Source organism: Canis lupus, chromosome 3 (genome assembly GCF_048164855.1).
Source record: "Canis lupus baileyi chromosome 3, mCanLup2.hap1, whole genome shotgun sequence".
Lineage (NCBI taxonomy): Eukaryota > Metazoa > Chordata > Mammalia > Carnivora > Canidae > Canis > Canis lupus.
The window spans coordinates 56,776,695-56,788,968 of NC_132840.1; the positions used below are offsets into that span (position 1 = coordinate 56,776,695).

Here is a 12,274-nt window from a genome sequence, read left to right on the forward strand (position 1 = left end):
TCTGGTTGCCTCTCTCTGTCCCACCCAAAGGCCTTCTTTGTCTCTGGGATTTGTTCCCGCCCTTCTTCCCCATCACCGCCTTCATCCGAATTATCCAATCACAATCGGGGGTCCCGGTTACGGGCGAAAAGCCTTGATTGTGACGTCACAGCCTTTCAGCCTCAGCGCGAGCTCGCAGAGTTGGGCTGGGGGCTTGTTCCTAGCTCGGGGGTCTTTTTGGGGGGGCGGGGGTCAATTCCTCAGCGCCGTTGCTGGAAACCACCTGCCAAGGTTTCACTGGACTGTTTATCCGTGGCTTTAAGATTTAAGGGTCTGGCTGGATGGGAGTTCACGGTGGGCTTATCTGGAAGTACTGCCAACCCCTTTAGCCTCCGCCGGCCCCCTCCCCAAAGTTGGCCTGCTGTGCCCCTCACGAGAGGTGTGATACAAAGCGACGAGGTTGCGACAGTGTCGCAAAGACGTAGCCGCGCGGCGCCGAGGTGTTCATTTATAAAGCGCCCGGCTCCCTTCCCCAGGTCCTAAGGCCGCTGCTCACCCACTGCGAAGGCTGTGGCGCGAGGGGAACACACCCCCTCCGCCCGCCGTAAAGCGGCTTCCTAGAGGGGCCGCGTACCTCGGCGAGGGCGGGGTCGTCGGCGCCGCTGTTGCCAAGCTGAAGGTGGGGCGGACCCCCTGCGTCGTAAAGGGGCCTGCGGCTGTCGTTTCCTCTTCTGTCGCAAAAGCTCCCTGTCCTAGCCCACACGCCTTTGAGAGCCTCGCCGTCACCCCGCCGTGCCGTAAAGCAAGCCTGCCCGACCCCGTCGTCCTCCGTTCCCACCGTGGTGGGTTACTAGTTCCCTAGCCCGGGATGCTTCCTCGCCCGGCAGTGCCGTAAAGCATACCCGGCCCCAGCGCGGAATCCCGTTCCCTCTGGGTGTCTGTGCGTCGCGGTTGCCACGGTGCCGCCAAGCGCGGCTGTCGCGCGGCCCCGGTGTCAGCGGCGATGGCGGCGGGGTCGGGTGGGAGCGGGGGCTCCGGGGGTGGCCCCGGGCCGGGGCCTGGCGGGGGTGGGGGCCCCGGCGGGAGCGGCGCAGGGCCGGGGTCCGGCGGGGAGTTGCACCCCCGCACCGGGCGCCTGGTGAGCCTGTCGGCCTGCGGGCGTACCGCGCGGCGGCAGCAGCCGGGCCAGGAGTTTAACCACGGGCTGGTGTTGAGCCGGGAGCCCTTGCGCGATGGACGCGTCTTCACCGTCCGCATCGACCGCAAGGTGCGGAGCGGGGCCCGCGGGAGGGAGGCGGGAGGGGGCGAGCGGGAGACGCGGGGCGGGACGGCCGGGCTGGCCTCCGCCGCCGGCTGCCGAGAGCGAACCGACACACCGTCGCGGCACCAGGCGGCGGGCGGGGAAGGGGAGAGGGACGGCGAGAGCTTTAGATTGCTCGAGACCCCGGAGCAGGGAACGGACACGGGACGCTGCCACCCCAGGGGTGGTTAGGGTCCAGATCTCCCGGGATGGTTTCTGGGGAGGTGAAAAGATGGAGGGATGTCGGGGATGTGGTAGGAGCGCAGGAGAGAAGCCGGGGAAGGACCGGCCGTTGGAGGATCAGCTGGGGCGAAGAGGTGGGTGAGGAGAGACCCTCAGGGGGGCCGAGGGGAGGTGTGCCTGCTTGTGTGCCCCTCGGAGAAGAGGCCAGGTGCACACAGATGGAACTTGGGAAGAGAGGGAATCTGAGTGGAGCAGGAGCCCTGGAGAAAATGAGGTCGGGGGTGGGGGGAATTGGGAGGGGGGAGGAGGGTGGTAGACAGGAGCTAGGAGGATGGGCATGGAGAGCCGGGAACTTGGATGCTGGAAGCCAGGGGGGCTGCAGCCAGGGCATGGTGGTGTTGGGGACAGATCCCAGAGTGGGGGCAGAGTTGCTGGGGTACAGCGGGCCCAGCAGTCCCTGAGACAGTCCAGATGATTGCTCACAGGACCACCTCTCTAGAGTCGTGTCTTGGGTCTCAATAGAGAAAAGCCAGTTAGCTGTTAGGGGTGTGGAGAGAGGGGGACACGTGGTTTGTGAAATGTGGTTTCCTAGTGGTTGGGGACCCACGGTAGCCCATCCTGAGCCTCTGTCCACCACCCTTATCACAGGTCAACTCCTGGAGTGGCTCCATTGAGATTGGGGTGACGGCCCTAGACCCCAGTGTTCTGGACTTCCCAAGCAGCGCCACAGGGCTGAAGGGGGGCTCATGGGTAGTGTCAGGCTGCTCGGTGTTGAGGGATGGACGCTCTGTGCTGGAGGAGTATGGTCAGGACCTGGACCAGCTTGGTGAAGGGGACCGTGTGGGCGTGGAGCGCACAGTTGCTGGGGAGCTGCGGCTCTGGGTGAATGGGCGGGACTGTGGTGTTGCCGCCACGGGCCTCCCCGCCCGGGTCTGGGCCGTGGTGGACCTTTACGGCAAGTGCACCCAGATCACCGTGCTGCCCCCCGAGCCAGGTTTCAGCCCCCCTGCTCCCATCCCCACACCTCCCCTCGAGCCCTCTGCACCCCCTGAAGATTCCACCTTGACTGAACAGGCGACCTCTGGGGATGAAGGTGAGAACCCAGCCAGGGCCGAGGGGAAGAGGCGGGGCAGGGGGAGTGGCAGAAGGCATGGGTGACTAGTGACCATGGAGTCTGGGTTCGGGTAGGGCCACTCAGACCCCAGTCTGCTGAAGGGGAAGCAGGGGCTACAGGAGGGGTGTCCTGGTTGTGGGCCCCGCAGCAGGGGCTGGACCCTCATTCCCCTCCCACCCCGCCTGGTCCCCAGCCTTCATGGTGTCCCCAGCGCAGCCCCGGCCGGAGACGTTTCCTAACAGCCTTGAGTCGCATAATGGTGAGGGCACCCTGGAGGCTTTGGGAAGGGGAATGGGAAGTGAGGCGGAAGGTGAGGGGAGGGGGCCCTCAGGAGAGGATTAGGGGGAGAGTGGAGGGCCTGAACGTGTAGAGCCTCATTCCGGCTTCCCTCCCCTGTCCTGCCGCCTAGACTTTGCCAGCATGGAGCTCTCTGAGGTGGTGGGCAACGCCATCCTTTCTGCCTACAACGGGGGGCTCCTAAATGTGAACCTGAGCTCCCCACCGGCAGGGGAAGGACTGGGGTCTGGCGGGGCTGCCACCTCGCCCATCCTCACCTCCAACGACGCCCTGCTCTTTCACGAGAAGTGTGGGACTCTCATCAAACTCAGCAACAACAATAAGACAGCTGAGCGCCGCCGGCCCCTGGACGAATTCAACAACGGGGTTGTCATGACCAACCGCCCTCTCCGGGACAATGAGATGTTTGAGGTGTGTGAGGTCCTGGGCCCTGGCTGGTACCTCACCCTCTGGGAACCAAAAATGGGGCTCGATCCCTGACATTGGAAGGGTGGGGCCGAGGGTCCTCTCTCCACATTGACATGCCCTCCTCTCCCTCCTGCTGTCGCTCCCCCCAAGATCCGCATTGACAAGCTCGTAGACAAGTGGTCGGGCTCCATTGAGATTGGTGTCACCACCCACAACCCCAACAACCTGGAGTACCCTGCCACCATGACCAATTTACAGTCAGGTACCAGCCCTGGCGGGGCGGGGACACCTTCCCATGGTGAAGGAAGGCCTGGCCTGATGCCGGGCGTCTGCCTTCCCACAGGCACCATCATGATGAGCGGCTGTGGGATCCTGACCAATGGCAAGGGCACCCGCCGGGAGTACTGTGAATTCAGCCTGGATGAGCTGCAGGTAAGGGGTGGGCGTGCAGTCTGGGCCGCGCTCTGGGGCAGCCTTGTTACCCAGCACCCCTGCCCGGGCACCCCAGTCTCCGCTGTGACCTGGAACAAGGCTTCTGATCTTTCTCCGAGAGGTTCCTTCTGAGAAGGCACGGTTGCCTGGTAGTTAGGCACTCAGATTTCAGAGCCAGAGGTTTTCTTTTTTTCTGAGGGGTCGTGTGGGGTCATGACTACAGTCAAGAAGCTTGCTCACTATGTTTGGTATGGGTTTCTTTTTTTCTTTTCTTCTCCACGCCTGAGATGAGCTCATGAATTGCTTGGAGAGGTGGCTAAGGTGCTGTGTATGAGGTGGCTTCACCCTGTGCCAGACTTGCTGTGAGGGAGGGTTCAGGGGCTCAAGACTCAGGTGCCTTTGGGGCTGTTCCCCTGCGGCCTGGGCCAGAGCCTGATTGGAGGCGGATTCCAGATCTTTGTTTTTCTGCTCTGACTAGGAGGGCGACCACATTGGTCTCACAAGGAAGTCCAACTCAGCCCTGCACTTCTTTATCAATGGCATTGATCAGGGTAAGGAGATACCTGAGGCAGGCCATTGGGCTAGGGCTTTCGGTGTTGGGCAGGGGTCTGTACCTCACCGTCCTGTGTCTCCCTGATGCTGGTCTCCCCATATTCCTTCCCTCTCTGCCTTCTCCCCGGCAGGCGTGGCTACCCCACTGACACCCCCAGTGGTGTACGGCGTGGTGGACTTGTACGGGATGGCTGTGAAGGTGACCATCGTCCACAATAACAACCACAGCGACCGGCTGCGTCGAAACAATGCCATCCTGCGGGCACTGTCCCCCGAGGGCGCCCTGCGTCGCGCCACTCCTGCCACCCAGGCAGAGCCCGAGCGCCTGCTCTTCCACCCTAACTGCGGGCAGAAGGCAGCTATCACCCACGAGGGACGCACTGCCCTGAGGCCCCAGTATGGCCCATGGTGTGGGGAGAAGCCTGCTGCAGGGACTCTAACAGGATCGGAGGAGGGGTGGAGAAGCAGGAGGCAGGCGTGGGGGGGGGTGTGTGGCTTCTGACCTGGGGAGTTCTTGATAGTATGGGGGGGTGCCTCCTGGAGAGTGAAGTTCAGCCACGTGGCTCAGCACCACAGGTGTGAGGTGGGCACTGGCGGGCTAAGCTTTGGTGTGCTCAGTTACGCATTCGCTGTGCCCTCAGTGCCACAGATGACTTCAACCATGGCGTGGTGCTGAGTAGCAGAGCCCTGCGGGACGGAGAGGTGTTTCAGGTGCGCATCGACAAGATGGTGGACAAGTGGGCTGGCTCCATTGAGATTGGTGTCACCACCCACAACCCTGCCTACCTCCAGTTGCCCTCCACCATGACCAACTTGCGCTCTGGTGAGCTCCCAAGGAGGGCGGGGCCAGGATCAGGTCCTAAGGGGGAAGCTGCCCCCACAGCCCCCACGGAGCTGGCTTGTTCTTGTTTTGCTGCGGCGGCCTGCCACGGGGGCGAGGAGTGCCGTGGGGGCTGTGAAGGGCAGGGGGCCCGGGGCTCACTTATGTGCTCTGTGTTTCCTCGTTCTCCTAGGGACCTGGATGATGACCGGGAATGGGGTGATGCACAACGGAACGACCATTTTGGACGAGTATGGGCACAATCTGGACCGCCTCAAGGTGGGGGAGCAGGTGTGCCGCCCAGGCCTGGTGATGGGGGGCAGGCCCATCGGGGCTGCTATAGGACTAGCCCAGGCGGGAACTCTGCCTGACTCCTCACTCCAGCCCCCCTTCTTCCAAGGCAGGGGACACTGTGGGCGTGGTGCGGCGGGAGGACGGGACCCTGCACTTCTTCGTCAACGGGATGACCCAGGGCCCTGCGGCCTGGAATGTGCCCCCTGGCGTCTACGCTGTTGTGGACCTCTATGGCCAGGCAGCCCAAGCTACCATTGTGGATGACGTGGGTGAGGGCTGGGATGGGTAGGAGCTGGGGGGTGCTGGGGTGGCCTGGGGTGGCTACCGCCCAGGCCTGGTAGGAGCTGGGGGGTGGCTGGGGGGCCTCGGAGACCACTGGAAGCCTAACGGGTGATGACCACTCTCACAGAGGTGCCCCCGGCCCCTGAGCCCCTCTCTGAAGGGAACAACCAGGTGTCTCCCAGCTCCCCATCATCAGGGGCCGGGGGCTCTGACCTGCGCTTCCATCAGCTGCACGGCAGTAATGCAGTCATCACCAACGGGGGCCGCACCGCACTCCGGCACAACTGCCGCAGCGAGTTCAATGACGCCATCGTCATCTCCAACCGGTCAGTGTTGGCGCTGTCACGGCCCCAGCCTCCCGCCGCCCAGCCTTGGCCACCCAACTGGGGCCTGATTGCCGCTGTCTCTGGCAGGGCCCTGCGGGACGGAGAGCTGTTTGAAATCGTTATTCAGAAGATGGTGGACCGCTGGTCAGGCTCCATTGAGGCTGGTAAGGGGCACCTGTGCATTTCTGCATGCGTGCATGCACGTGTGTGACAGACTCTGTGTGCTGGGGATGGTGCTGGCTGCCCGTTGCTGGAGCCTTGGTTCTGACCCCCTGCTGCTACCTCCTAGGAGTGACTGCCATTCGGCCGGAAGACCTCGAATTCCCCAACACCATGACAGACATTGACTACGACACATGGATGCTGAGGTTAGGCTGCCTGTGGGGACAGCCAGCCTGGCAGGGTCAGGTGGAGCTAGTGAGGATGAGGGAAGCCAGCTTTGGGGCCTTCGGTGGCCCTGGACAACGACAGGTCCAAGGGATCGGGTCGCTCTTTTCTTTCCATTCTGGGAAGTGCTCCCATGTCACCACGCACCCCACGGTGGCCCAGCTTCCTTTTCTCCTCTTATGGCAGCTCCCGCTTTTCTCTGTGGGTGGTCCCCAGAGGTATGGGAGACAGGATTGGGTCTCAGACCCCAGATGAAGATCCTGATGCAAGGCACTGGAAGGTTCTGACGATCAGAGACTGCTCAGAGGCCTGTGTGGGGAAGAGGCGGGAGGCTCAGCGGTCCTTCTGTCCTCTCTCCAGTGGCACGGCCATCATGCAAGACGGGAACACGATGCGCAACAACTACGGGTGTGACCTGGACGCCCTGGGCACGGGTGCACGCATCGGCATGATGCGAACAGCCAAGGGTGACCTGCACTACTTCATCAACGGCCAGGACCAAGGCGCCGCCTGCTCAGGCTTGCCTCCGGGTAAAGGTGACTGCTCTGTGCCTTTTGGCCCGCCACCCTCATGCCAGCTCAGCCCGGGCTCTCGGGCTTCTGATCCCCTCCTTCTCCATCCAGAGGTGTACGCAGTAGTGGATCTTTACGGCCAGTGTGTCCAAGTGTCCATCACCAATGCCACCGGCCCCATGGACAACAGCTTGGCAACCAGCAACACTGCCACCGAGAAATCCTTCCCTTTGCACTCCCCAGGTTCAGCGCGTGGGGAGGGCGGGTGGGCTATGCTTGCAAGCCGGGGGCTGGAGGGATGCGGCGACAGCGGACGGGGAGCTGCTCAAGGACAGGGCAGCCCCCTCAGCTACAGACCCAGGGGAGGGAATAAGCTGGGGTAGGAAGCCATCAGGAAGAGGCTGGAGTTGGGCCAGGGTGCTGGAAGCTGCTCATGTGCTTGGGGATTGGGGCTGGCTGTGGTGACCAGGGTCGGAGGTCGCACGGCAATGGCAGTCGGGGCCTGAATGGCAGCTTCACAGTTCACCTGAAAGCCTTGACCCCAGTCCTGCCCCTTCCTTTCTCCGCAGCGGCTGGCGTGGCTCACCGATTCCACAGTACTTGCGGCAAGAATGTGGCCCTGGAGGAGGATGGCACAAGGGCGGTACGTGCGGTGGGCTATGCGCATGGCCTGGTCTTCAGCACCAAGGAACTCAAGACGGAGGAAGTATTTGAGGTGCGCGGGGGGGCCCTTGTGGCAGGGCCAGGCTGCTTCCTGTCCTCCTGCTCCTGCTAGTGCCGGCTGCTGTGCTCTCTCTCCCTCTCTTTTACCCCCTCAGGTGAAAGTAGAGGAACTGGATGAGAAGTGGGCGGGCTCCCTCCGGCTGGGGCTGACCACACTAGCGCCCGGGGAGATGGGGCCTGGCGCAGGTGGGGGCCCAGGGCTGCCTCCCTCCCTCCCGGAGCTCCGGACAAAGACCACCTGGATGGTGTCCAGCTGTGAAGTGAGGCGTGACGGGCAGCTCCAGAGGATGAACTACGGCCGGAGCCTGGAGAGGCTGGGGGTGACACTGTTGGCTCCAGGGACGGGGTGGAGGTGGGCACATGGGTGAGGGGGTGGGGGGCTGAGCATCTGTGCTTGTGTCACCTCGATCCTAGGTGGGGAGCCGCGTGGGCATTCGTCGGGGCGCAGATGACACGATGCACATCCTGGTGGATGGAGAGGACATGGGGCCCGCAGCTACCGGCATTGCCAAGGTGGGTCTGAGACGTTTCTTGGGTTTGGGGGTGCAGGCTGGAGGCCCCCTGCGGGTGTCTAACTCCTGCATCTACCTCCTGCCCCCAGAATGTGTGGGCCGTGCTGGATCTCTACGGGCCGGTACGGAGTGTGTCTGTGGTCAGCTCCACAAGGCTGGAGGAGCCCGAGGGCACCCAGCCTCCATCTCCCAGCTCGGACACGGGCAGCGAGGCCGAGGAAGATGACGATGGGGAGGAGCACAGCTTGAGAGTGAGAGGCTGTGTGGGGCACACAGGGCATGTGGATGGCCACTCAGTGGGCCGTCGGACACCGGGGTGTTCCGGGGTTCTCTGATCCTGCCCCAGGTCGCAGAGGCGTAGACGCAAGCTCTGTGTCAACGCCAGGCGGAGGGTGGGGCGAGGCAGCTGGGCCTCGCATGGACAACCCCAGCAGCCCATCTCTGCTCCATGCCAGGGTCAGAGTCAAGTGGCCATGATGTCGACGTCACTGGAGTTCCTGGAGAACCATGGGAAGAATATCCTTTTGTCCAACGGGAACCGTACGGCCACACGCGTAGCCAGCTACAACCAGGGCATCGTTGTCATCAACCAGCCCCTGGTGCCCCAGCTCCTAGTCCAGGTGGGCATTTGCTCCTTAACCTGCTGCAGCTCTTCCTGTGTGGGGTGACCCAGGGCCAACCCTCCTGGAGAAAACCTTTCCATTTGAGGGCAAGGTAGAGGCAGCCCCCTTGGATGAGCTTCATGGGCTGTGATTCGTTCATACCCTGTGGTGGGGTTTGTGCGTGGACTGTGTGGAAGGCCCACCTGGTAGCTGGTGAGGGAAGCAGTGGGGATGGGCTGGCGGGGTCCCAAGAAAGACACTTGGTACTACGTGTGGGTGCAGAGAGGGCTTTCCAGTGGAGCAGGCCTTCCTGCTACAGGAAGGAAATAAATGAACCCGCTGTTTGCAGTCCCTCCCTGCCTCAGCAGGGGGGACATTGCAGGGCTCCCCTCCGGGAGGTGCCAGCCTCCATCCCTGGCTGGGGTGGGGAGCCTCTTCCCAGAGGGCCATGATCCCGGAGTGGCCGCCTTTCCCTTCCAGGTGCGGATAGACTTCCTGAACCGGCAGTGGACATCTTCCCTGGTCCTGGGAGTCATCACCTGCCCGCCTGAGAGGCTCAACTTCCCTGCTTCTGCCTGCGCCCTCAAACGGGCAGCCTGGCTGCTGCGGGGCCGGGGCATCTTCCACAATGGTCTCAAGGTGGGTAGGGAGCAGGGGGAGGGGAGAGGGCCAGGACTCAGCGTTGGGCAGGGCTGGCCCACAGGTTGAAGTGGGGCCTCCAGCCGTGGTGGTGAGGCCACAGGTATAAAGGTGCACTGTAGGGAAAGACTATGGGGTTGGGGGAGCAAGAGCGGGAGCATCATCATCGGAACTCTGGGGCGTCCTGTGTCTTTCTGCATCCTTGCCATTGAGAATGTTGTAGGGGAGGACAAAGGGAAGCAGACTGTAGGTATTTGAGAGATGGGGTGGAGCCTGGGCAGAGGGCGAGCATGGTGTCAAAGCCCTGGCATTGGCAGTCCCAAGTAGGTGAAGGGCTATATGGACTACAGTGGGCAGTGGGCAGCCTTGGCTGCTGCCGGTGGGAGTCTGATCTTTGGGAAGACAGTAGGTCTCTCTTCCTAGATTTGTGAGAAGTTTGGGCCAAATCTGGACACGTGTCCTGAAGGCACCATCCTGGGGCTGCGGCTAGACAGCTCTGGGGGCCTGCATCTCCACGTCAATGGGATGGACCAGGGGGTGGCGGTATCAGATGTCCCCCAGCCCTGCCATGCGCTTGTGGACCTCTATGGGCAGTGTGAGCAGGTGAGCGGCAACAAGGGCCTGGGGTGGGGCAGTCTGTGATCTGGGAGCCAGTTAGCAGGCCCTGGGGGCTCAGTCACACTCATCACACTCTCTCCGGCAGGTGACAATCGTGAGTCCTGAACCAGGGGCAGCCAGTGGGAAGAGTGCTGGAACCCAAGGGGACATGGAGAAAGCGGACATGGTGGATGGTGAGCCAGCCCACAGGGCCGGGCCTCTCCCCAGCCCTGTCCCACCCCGTCGCCCCAACTCCCGTGACCCGTGCCCCCCTCTGTCCTGTCAGGTATCAAGGAAAGTGTGTGCTGGGGCCCCCTGCCAGCTGCCAGCCCTCTCAAGAGCTGCGAGTACCACGCCCTCTGCTCCCGCTTCCAAGAACTGCTGTTGCTTCCTGGTGAGTGTCTGGGTGAGTGCCCGGTCATCCAGAGCCTGCCTCACCCCTTGGACCATTGCTGGGCTGTGCTCAGAGCCCCGGGAACCAGCAGGAAGGGGTCTGTGTGCTGGAGGCCCAGGGCGGGAGCTGTAGCGCCCACACTGCTCCTCACTTTTTCACAGAGGACTATTTCATGCCTCCACCCAAGCGGAGCCTGTGCTACTGTGAGTCTTGCCGGAAGCTTCGAGGTGACGAGGCCCACAGGCGCCGTGGGGAGCCCCCCCGGGAATACGCGCTGCCCTTCGGCTGGTGCAGGTTCAATCTCAGGTACACGCAGGGCAGGGTCATGCGTCTGCTTTCGTGCTCTTTCTTCCTTGACGAAGGAGGCTCCCAAGAGGGTGCGTGGAAGAAGCCACAGAACCTTTACTGGTCGAGGGGAGGATCTTTGTCCAGTCTGCCCGGTCTACACCCTAGGGTGAATCCCCGCCTGGAAGCTGGAACGATGACTAAGAAGTGGCACATGGCATATCACGGGAGCAACGTGGCAGCCATCCGGAGGGTGCTAGACCGAGGAGAGCTGGGAGCAGGTCCGGGGGCAGGGGCAGAGAAGGGGCAAGCCAGGCCTGGGCCAGGAGGCTCTCCCTGCAGGCACCGCCTCCATCCTGACTGGCTCTCCCCGCAGGCACCGCCTCCATCCTGAGCTGCCGGCCCTTGAAAGGCAAGCCTGGGGTGGGGTTTGAGGAGCCTGGCGAGAACTGCGCCCCACCCCGGGAGGAGCAGCCCCCTTCCGTCTTGCTGTCCCCCTCCCTCCAGTATGCTGGGGCCGAGACCCTAGCGTCCAAAGTGCAGTGAGTACATGGGGGCTGGGACTGGGGTCTCCATGGCTTCCCATTGGTGTCCCCGCTGTGACACTTGGGTCTTGTCTCACTCTAGCACATTTACTGTTGAAGGTGACTAGTACTGTGGAAATAAAAGTAGAGTGGGACGCAGTGGGTCCCAGGTGTGCTTTGCACAGGTACAGGCACACAGTAGTCAGGGTAGACATGGCGACGAAGGTTAGGTTTGGGCAGAGGCCTGCAGAGGGAAGCCAGGGAGCGCCCTGGAGAGACCCCAGCAAGCAGGGGTGCGGCCAGAGCCAAGCCACCTCTCTCTGGGAGGTGGGAGTGACCCCCCCCCTCCCCCCCCCCCCCCCCCCCCCCGCAGGCAGCCGAGGGAGGAGCCTGGAGGCCTCACGGCTGGCCTTCTTCTTGCCCTGCAGATTCCGGGATCCCAAGTCCCAGCGAACGCACCAGGCCCAGGTGGCGTTCCAGGTGTGCGTGCGCCCGGGCTCCTACACCCCCGGACCCCCTTCGGCCACCCTCCGAGAACCTCCCGACCCTCACTTCAGCCCCGCAGAACTCGAGTGGATAACCAAGGAGAAGGGGGCCACACTCCTCTATGCCCTGCTGGTGCGGGTGGAGTGAGGGCTGGCCTCTGGACGACAAGCACAGTGGGGCCCCCCCGGCCCTGGCTTAGCATCCCCTGCCGCGGCGGGTGCTCCCCGAGCCCCCGGAGCCCCCAGAGCCCGACGCATCTCTGGAGCAGGAACGCATCTCCGCGTGCAGGGCCCACGCCTCCCACTCGGGGCCGGCAGTCTCCCCTCATGCACTGACTCGGGGAACACGACTCCCTGGACTCCCTCCCCCGGATCACTTAATTTATTTCCGTTTTCGTTCCTGTTACTGTGAATCCCGAGGAGCCTCCCCGGGCCGCCGGGCGGAGTGGGGGCGGGCGCGGGGAAGGTGGGCCTCTGTACAGTTGTTACGGACGCGGGTTTCCAAGGAGCCAATAAACGCTGTCCCAGAGCGCGCGCCTCGGCCTCTTTCTCATTCATCCCCCTCTCGCACCGCCCCCCGACGAGCCCCAGGGCTGCCCAGCTGGGGGCGCCCGGCGCGCCGACGGA

The 12,274-nt window shown here is 63.2% G+C and overlaps 1 protein-coding gene across 11 annotated transcripts; it reads left to right on the plus strand.

Annotated features, from left to right (window-relative positions):
- Positions 1–640: 640 nt before the first annotated feature.
- NEURL4 (neuralized E3 ubiquitin protein ligase 4) lies at positions 641–12,177 on the plus strand. Of its 11 annotated transcripts, none has more exons than XM_072821350.1 (29): positions 641–1,246; positions 2,111–2,555; positions 2,770–2,835; positions 2,986–3,284; positions 3,432–3,543; positions 3,625–3,713; positions 4,192–4,264; positions 4,397–4,736; positions 4,907–5,088; positions 5,279–5,376; positions 5,486–5,648; positions 5,789–5,987; positions 6,075–6,151; positions 6,277–6,355; positions 6,735–6,904; positions 6,998–7,129; positions 7,456–7,601; positions 7,705–7,929; positions 8,024–8,122; positions 8,211–8,372; positions 8,577–8,741; positions 9,204–9,362; positions 9,786–9,965; positions 10,066–10,153; positions 10,246–10,353; positions 10,515–10,580; positions 10,716–10,919; positions 11,015–11,180; positions 11,591–12,177. In XM_072821350.1, the coding sequence occupies exons 1-29, from the start codon at positions 983–985 to the stop codon at positions 11,793–11,795; spliced, it is 4,761 nt and encodes a 1,586-aa protein (XP_072677451.1). In that variant the 5' UTR covers positions 641–982; the 3' UTR covers positions 11,796–12,177. The 11 variants fall into 11 exon arrangements, with proteins under 11 accessions (XP_072677451.1, XP_072677456.1, XP_072677450.1 ...); XM_072821349.1 differs by having other exon boundaries at positions 642–1,246; positions 6,735–6,910; XM_072821354.1 differs by having other exon boundaries at positions 644–1,246; positions 4,397–4,673; positions 6,735–6,910.
- Positions 12,178–12,274: the final 97 nt, after the last annotated feature.

What these genes read in the sequence shown, in the direction of transcription:
- NEURL4 (XM_072821349.1), top strand. Translation starts at nt 983, where the DNA reads ATGGCGGCGGGGTCGGGTGGGAGCGGGGGCTCCGGGGGTGGCCCCGGG. An exon ending in GTCAGGCTCCATTGAGGCTG is followed by an intron (nt 6,152 to 6,276) that starts GTAAGGGGCACC and finishes GCTACCTCCTAG; the next exon opens with GAGTGACTGCCATTCGGCCG. An exon ending in TACGACACATGGATGCTGAG is followed by an intron (nt 6,356 to 6,734) that starts GTTAGGCTGCCT and finishes TCCTCTCTCCAG; the next exon opens with TGGCACGGCCATCATGCAAG.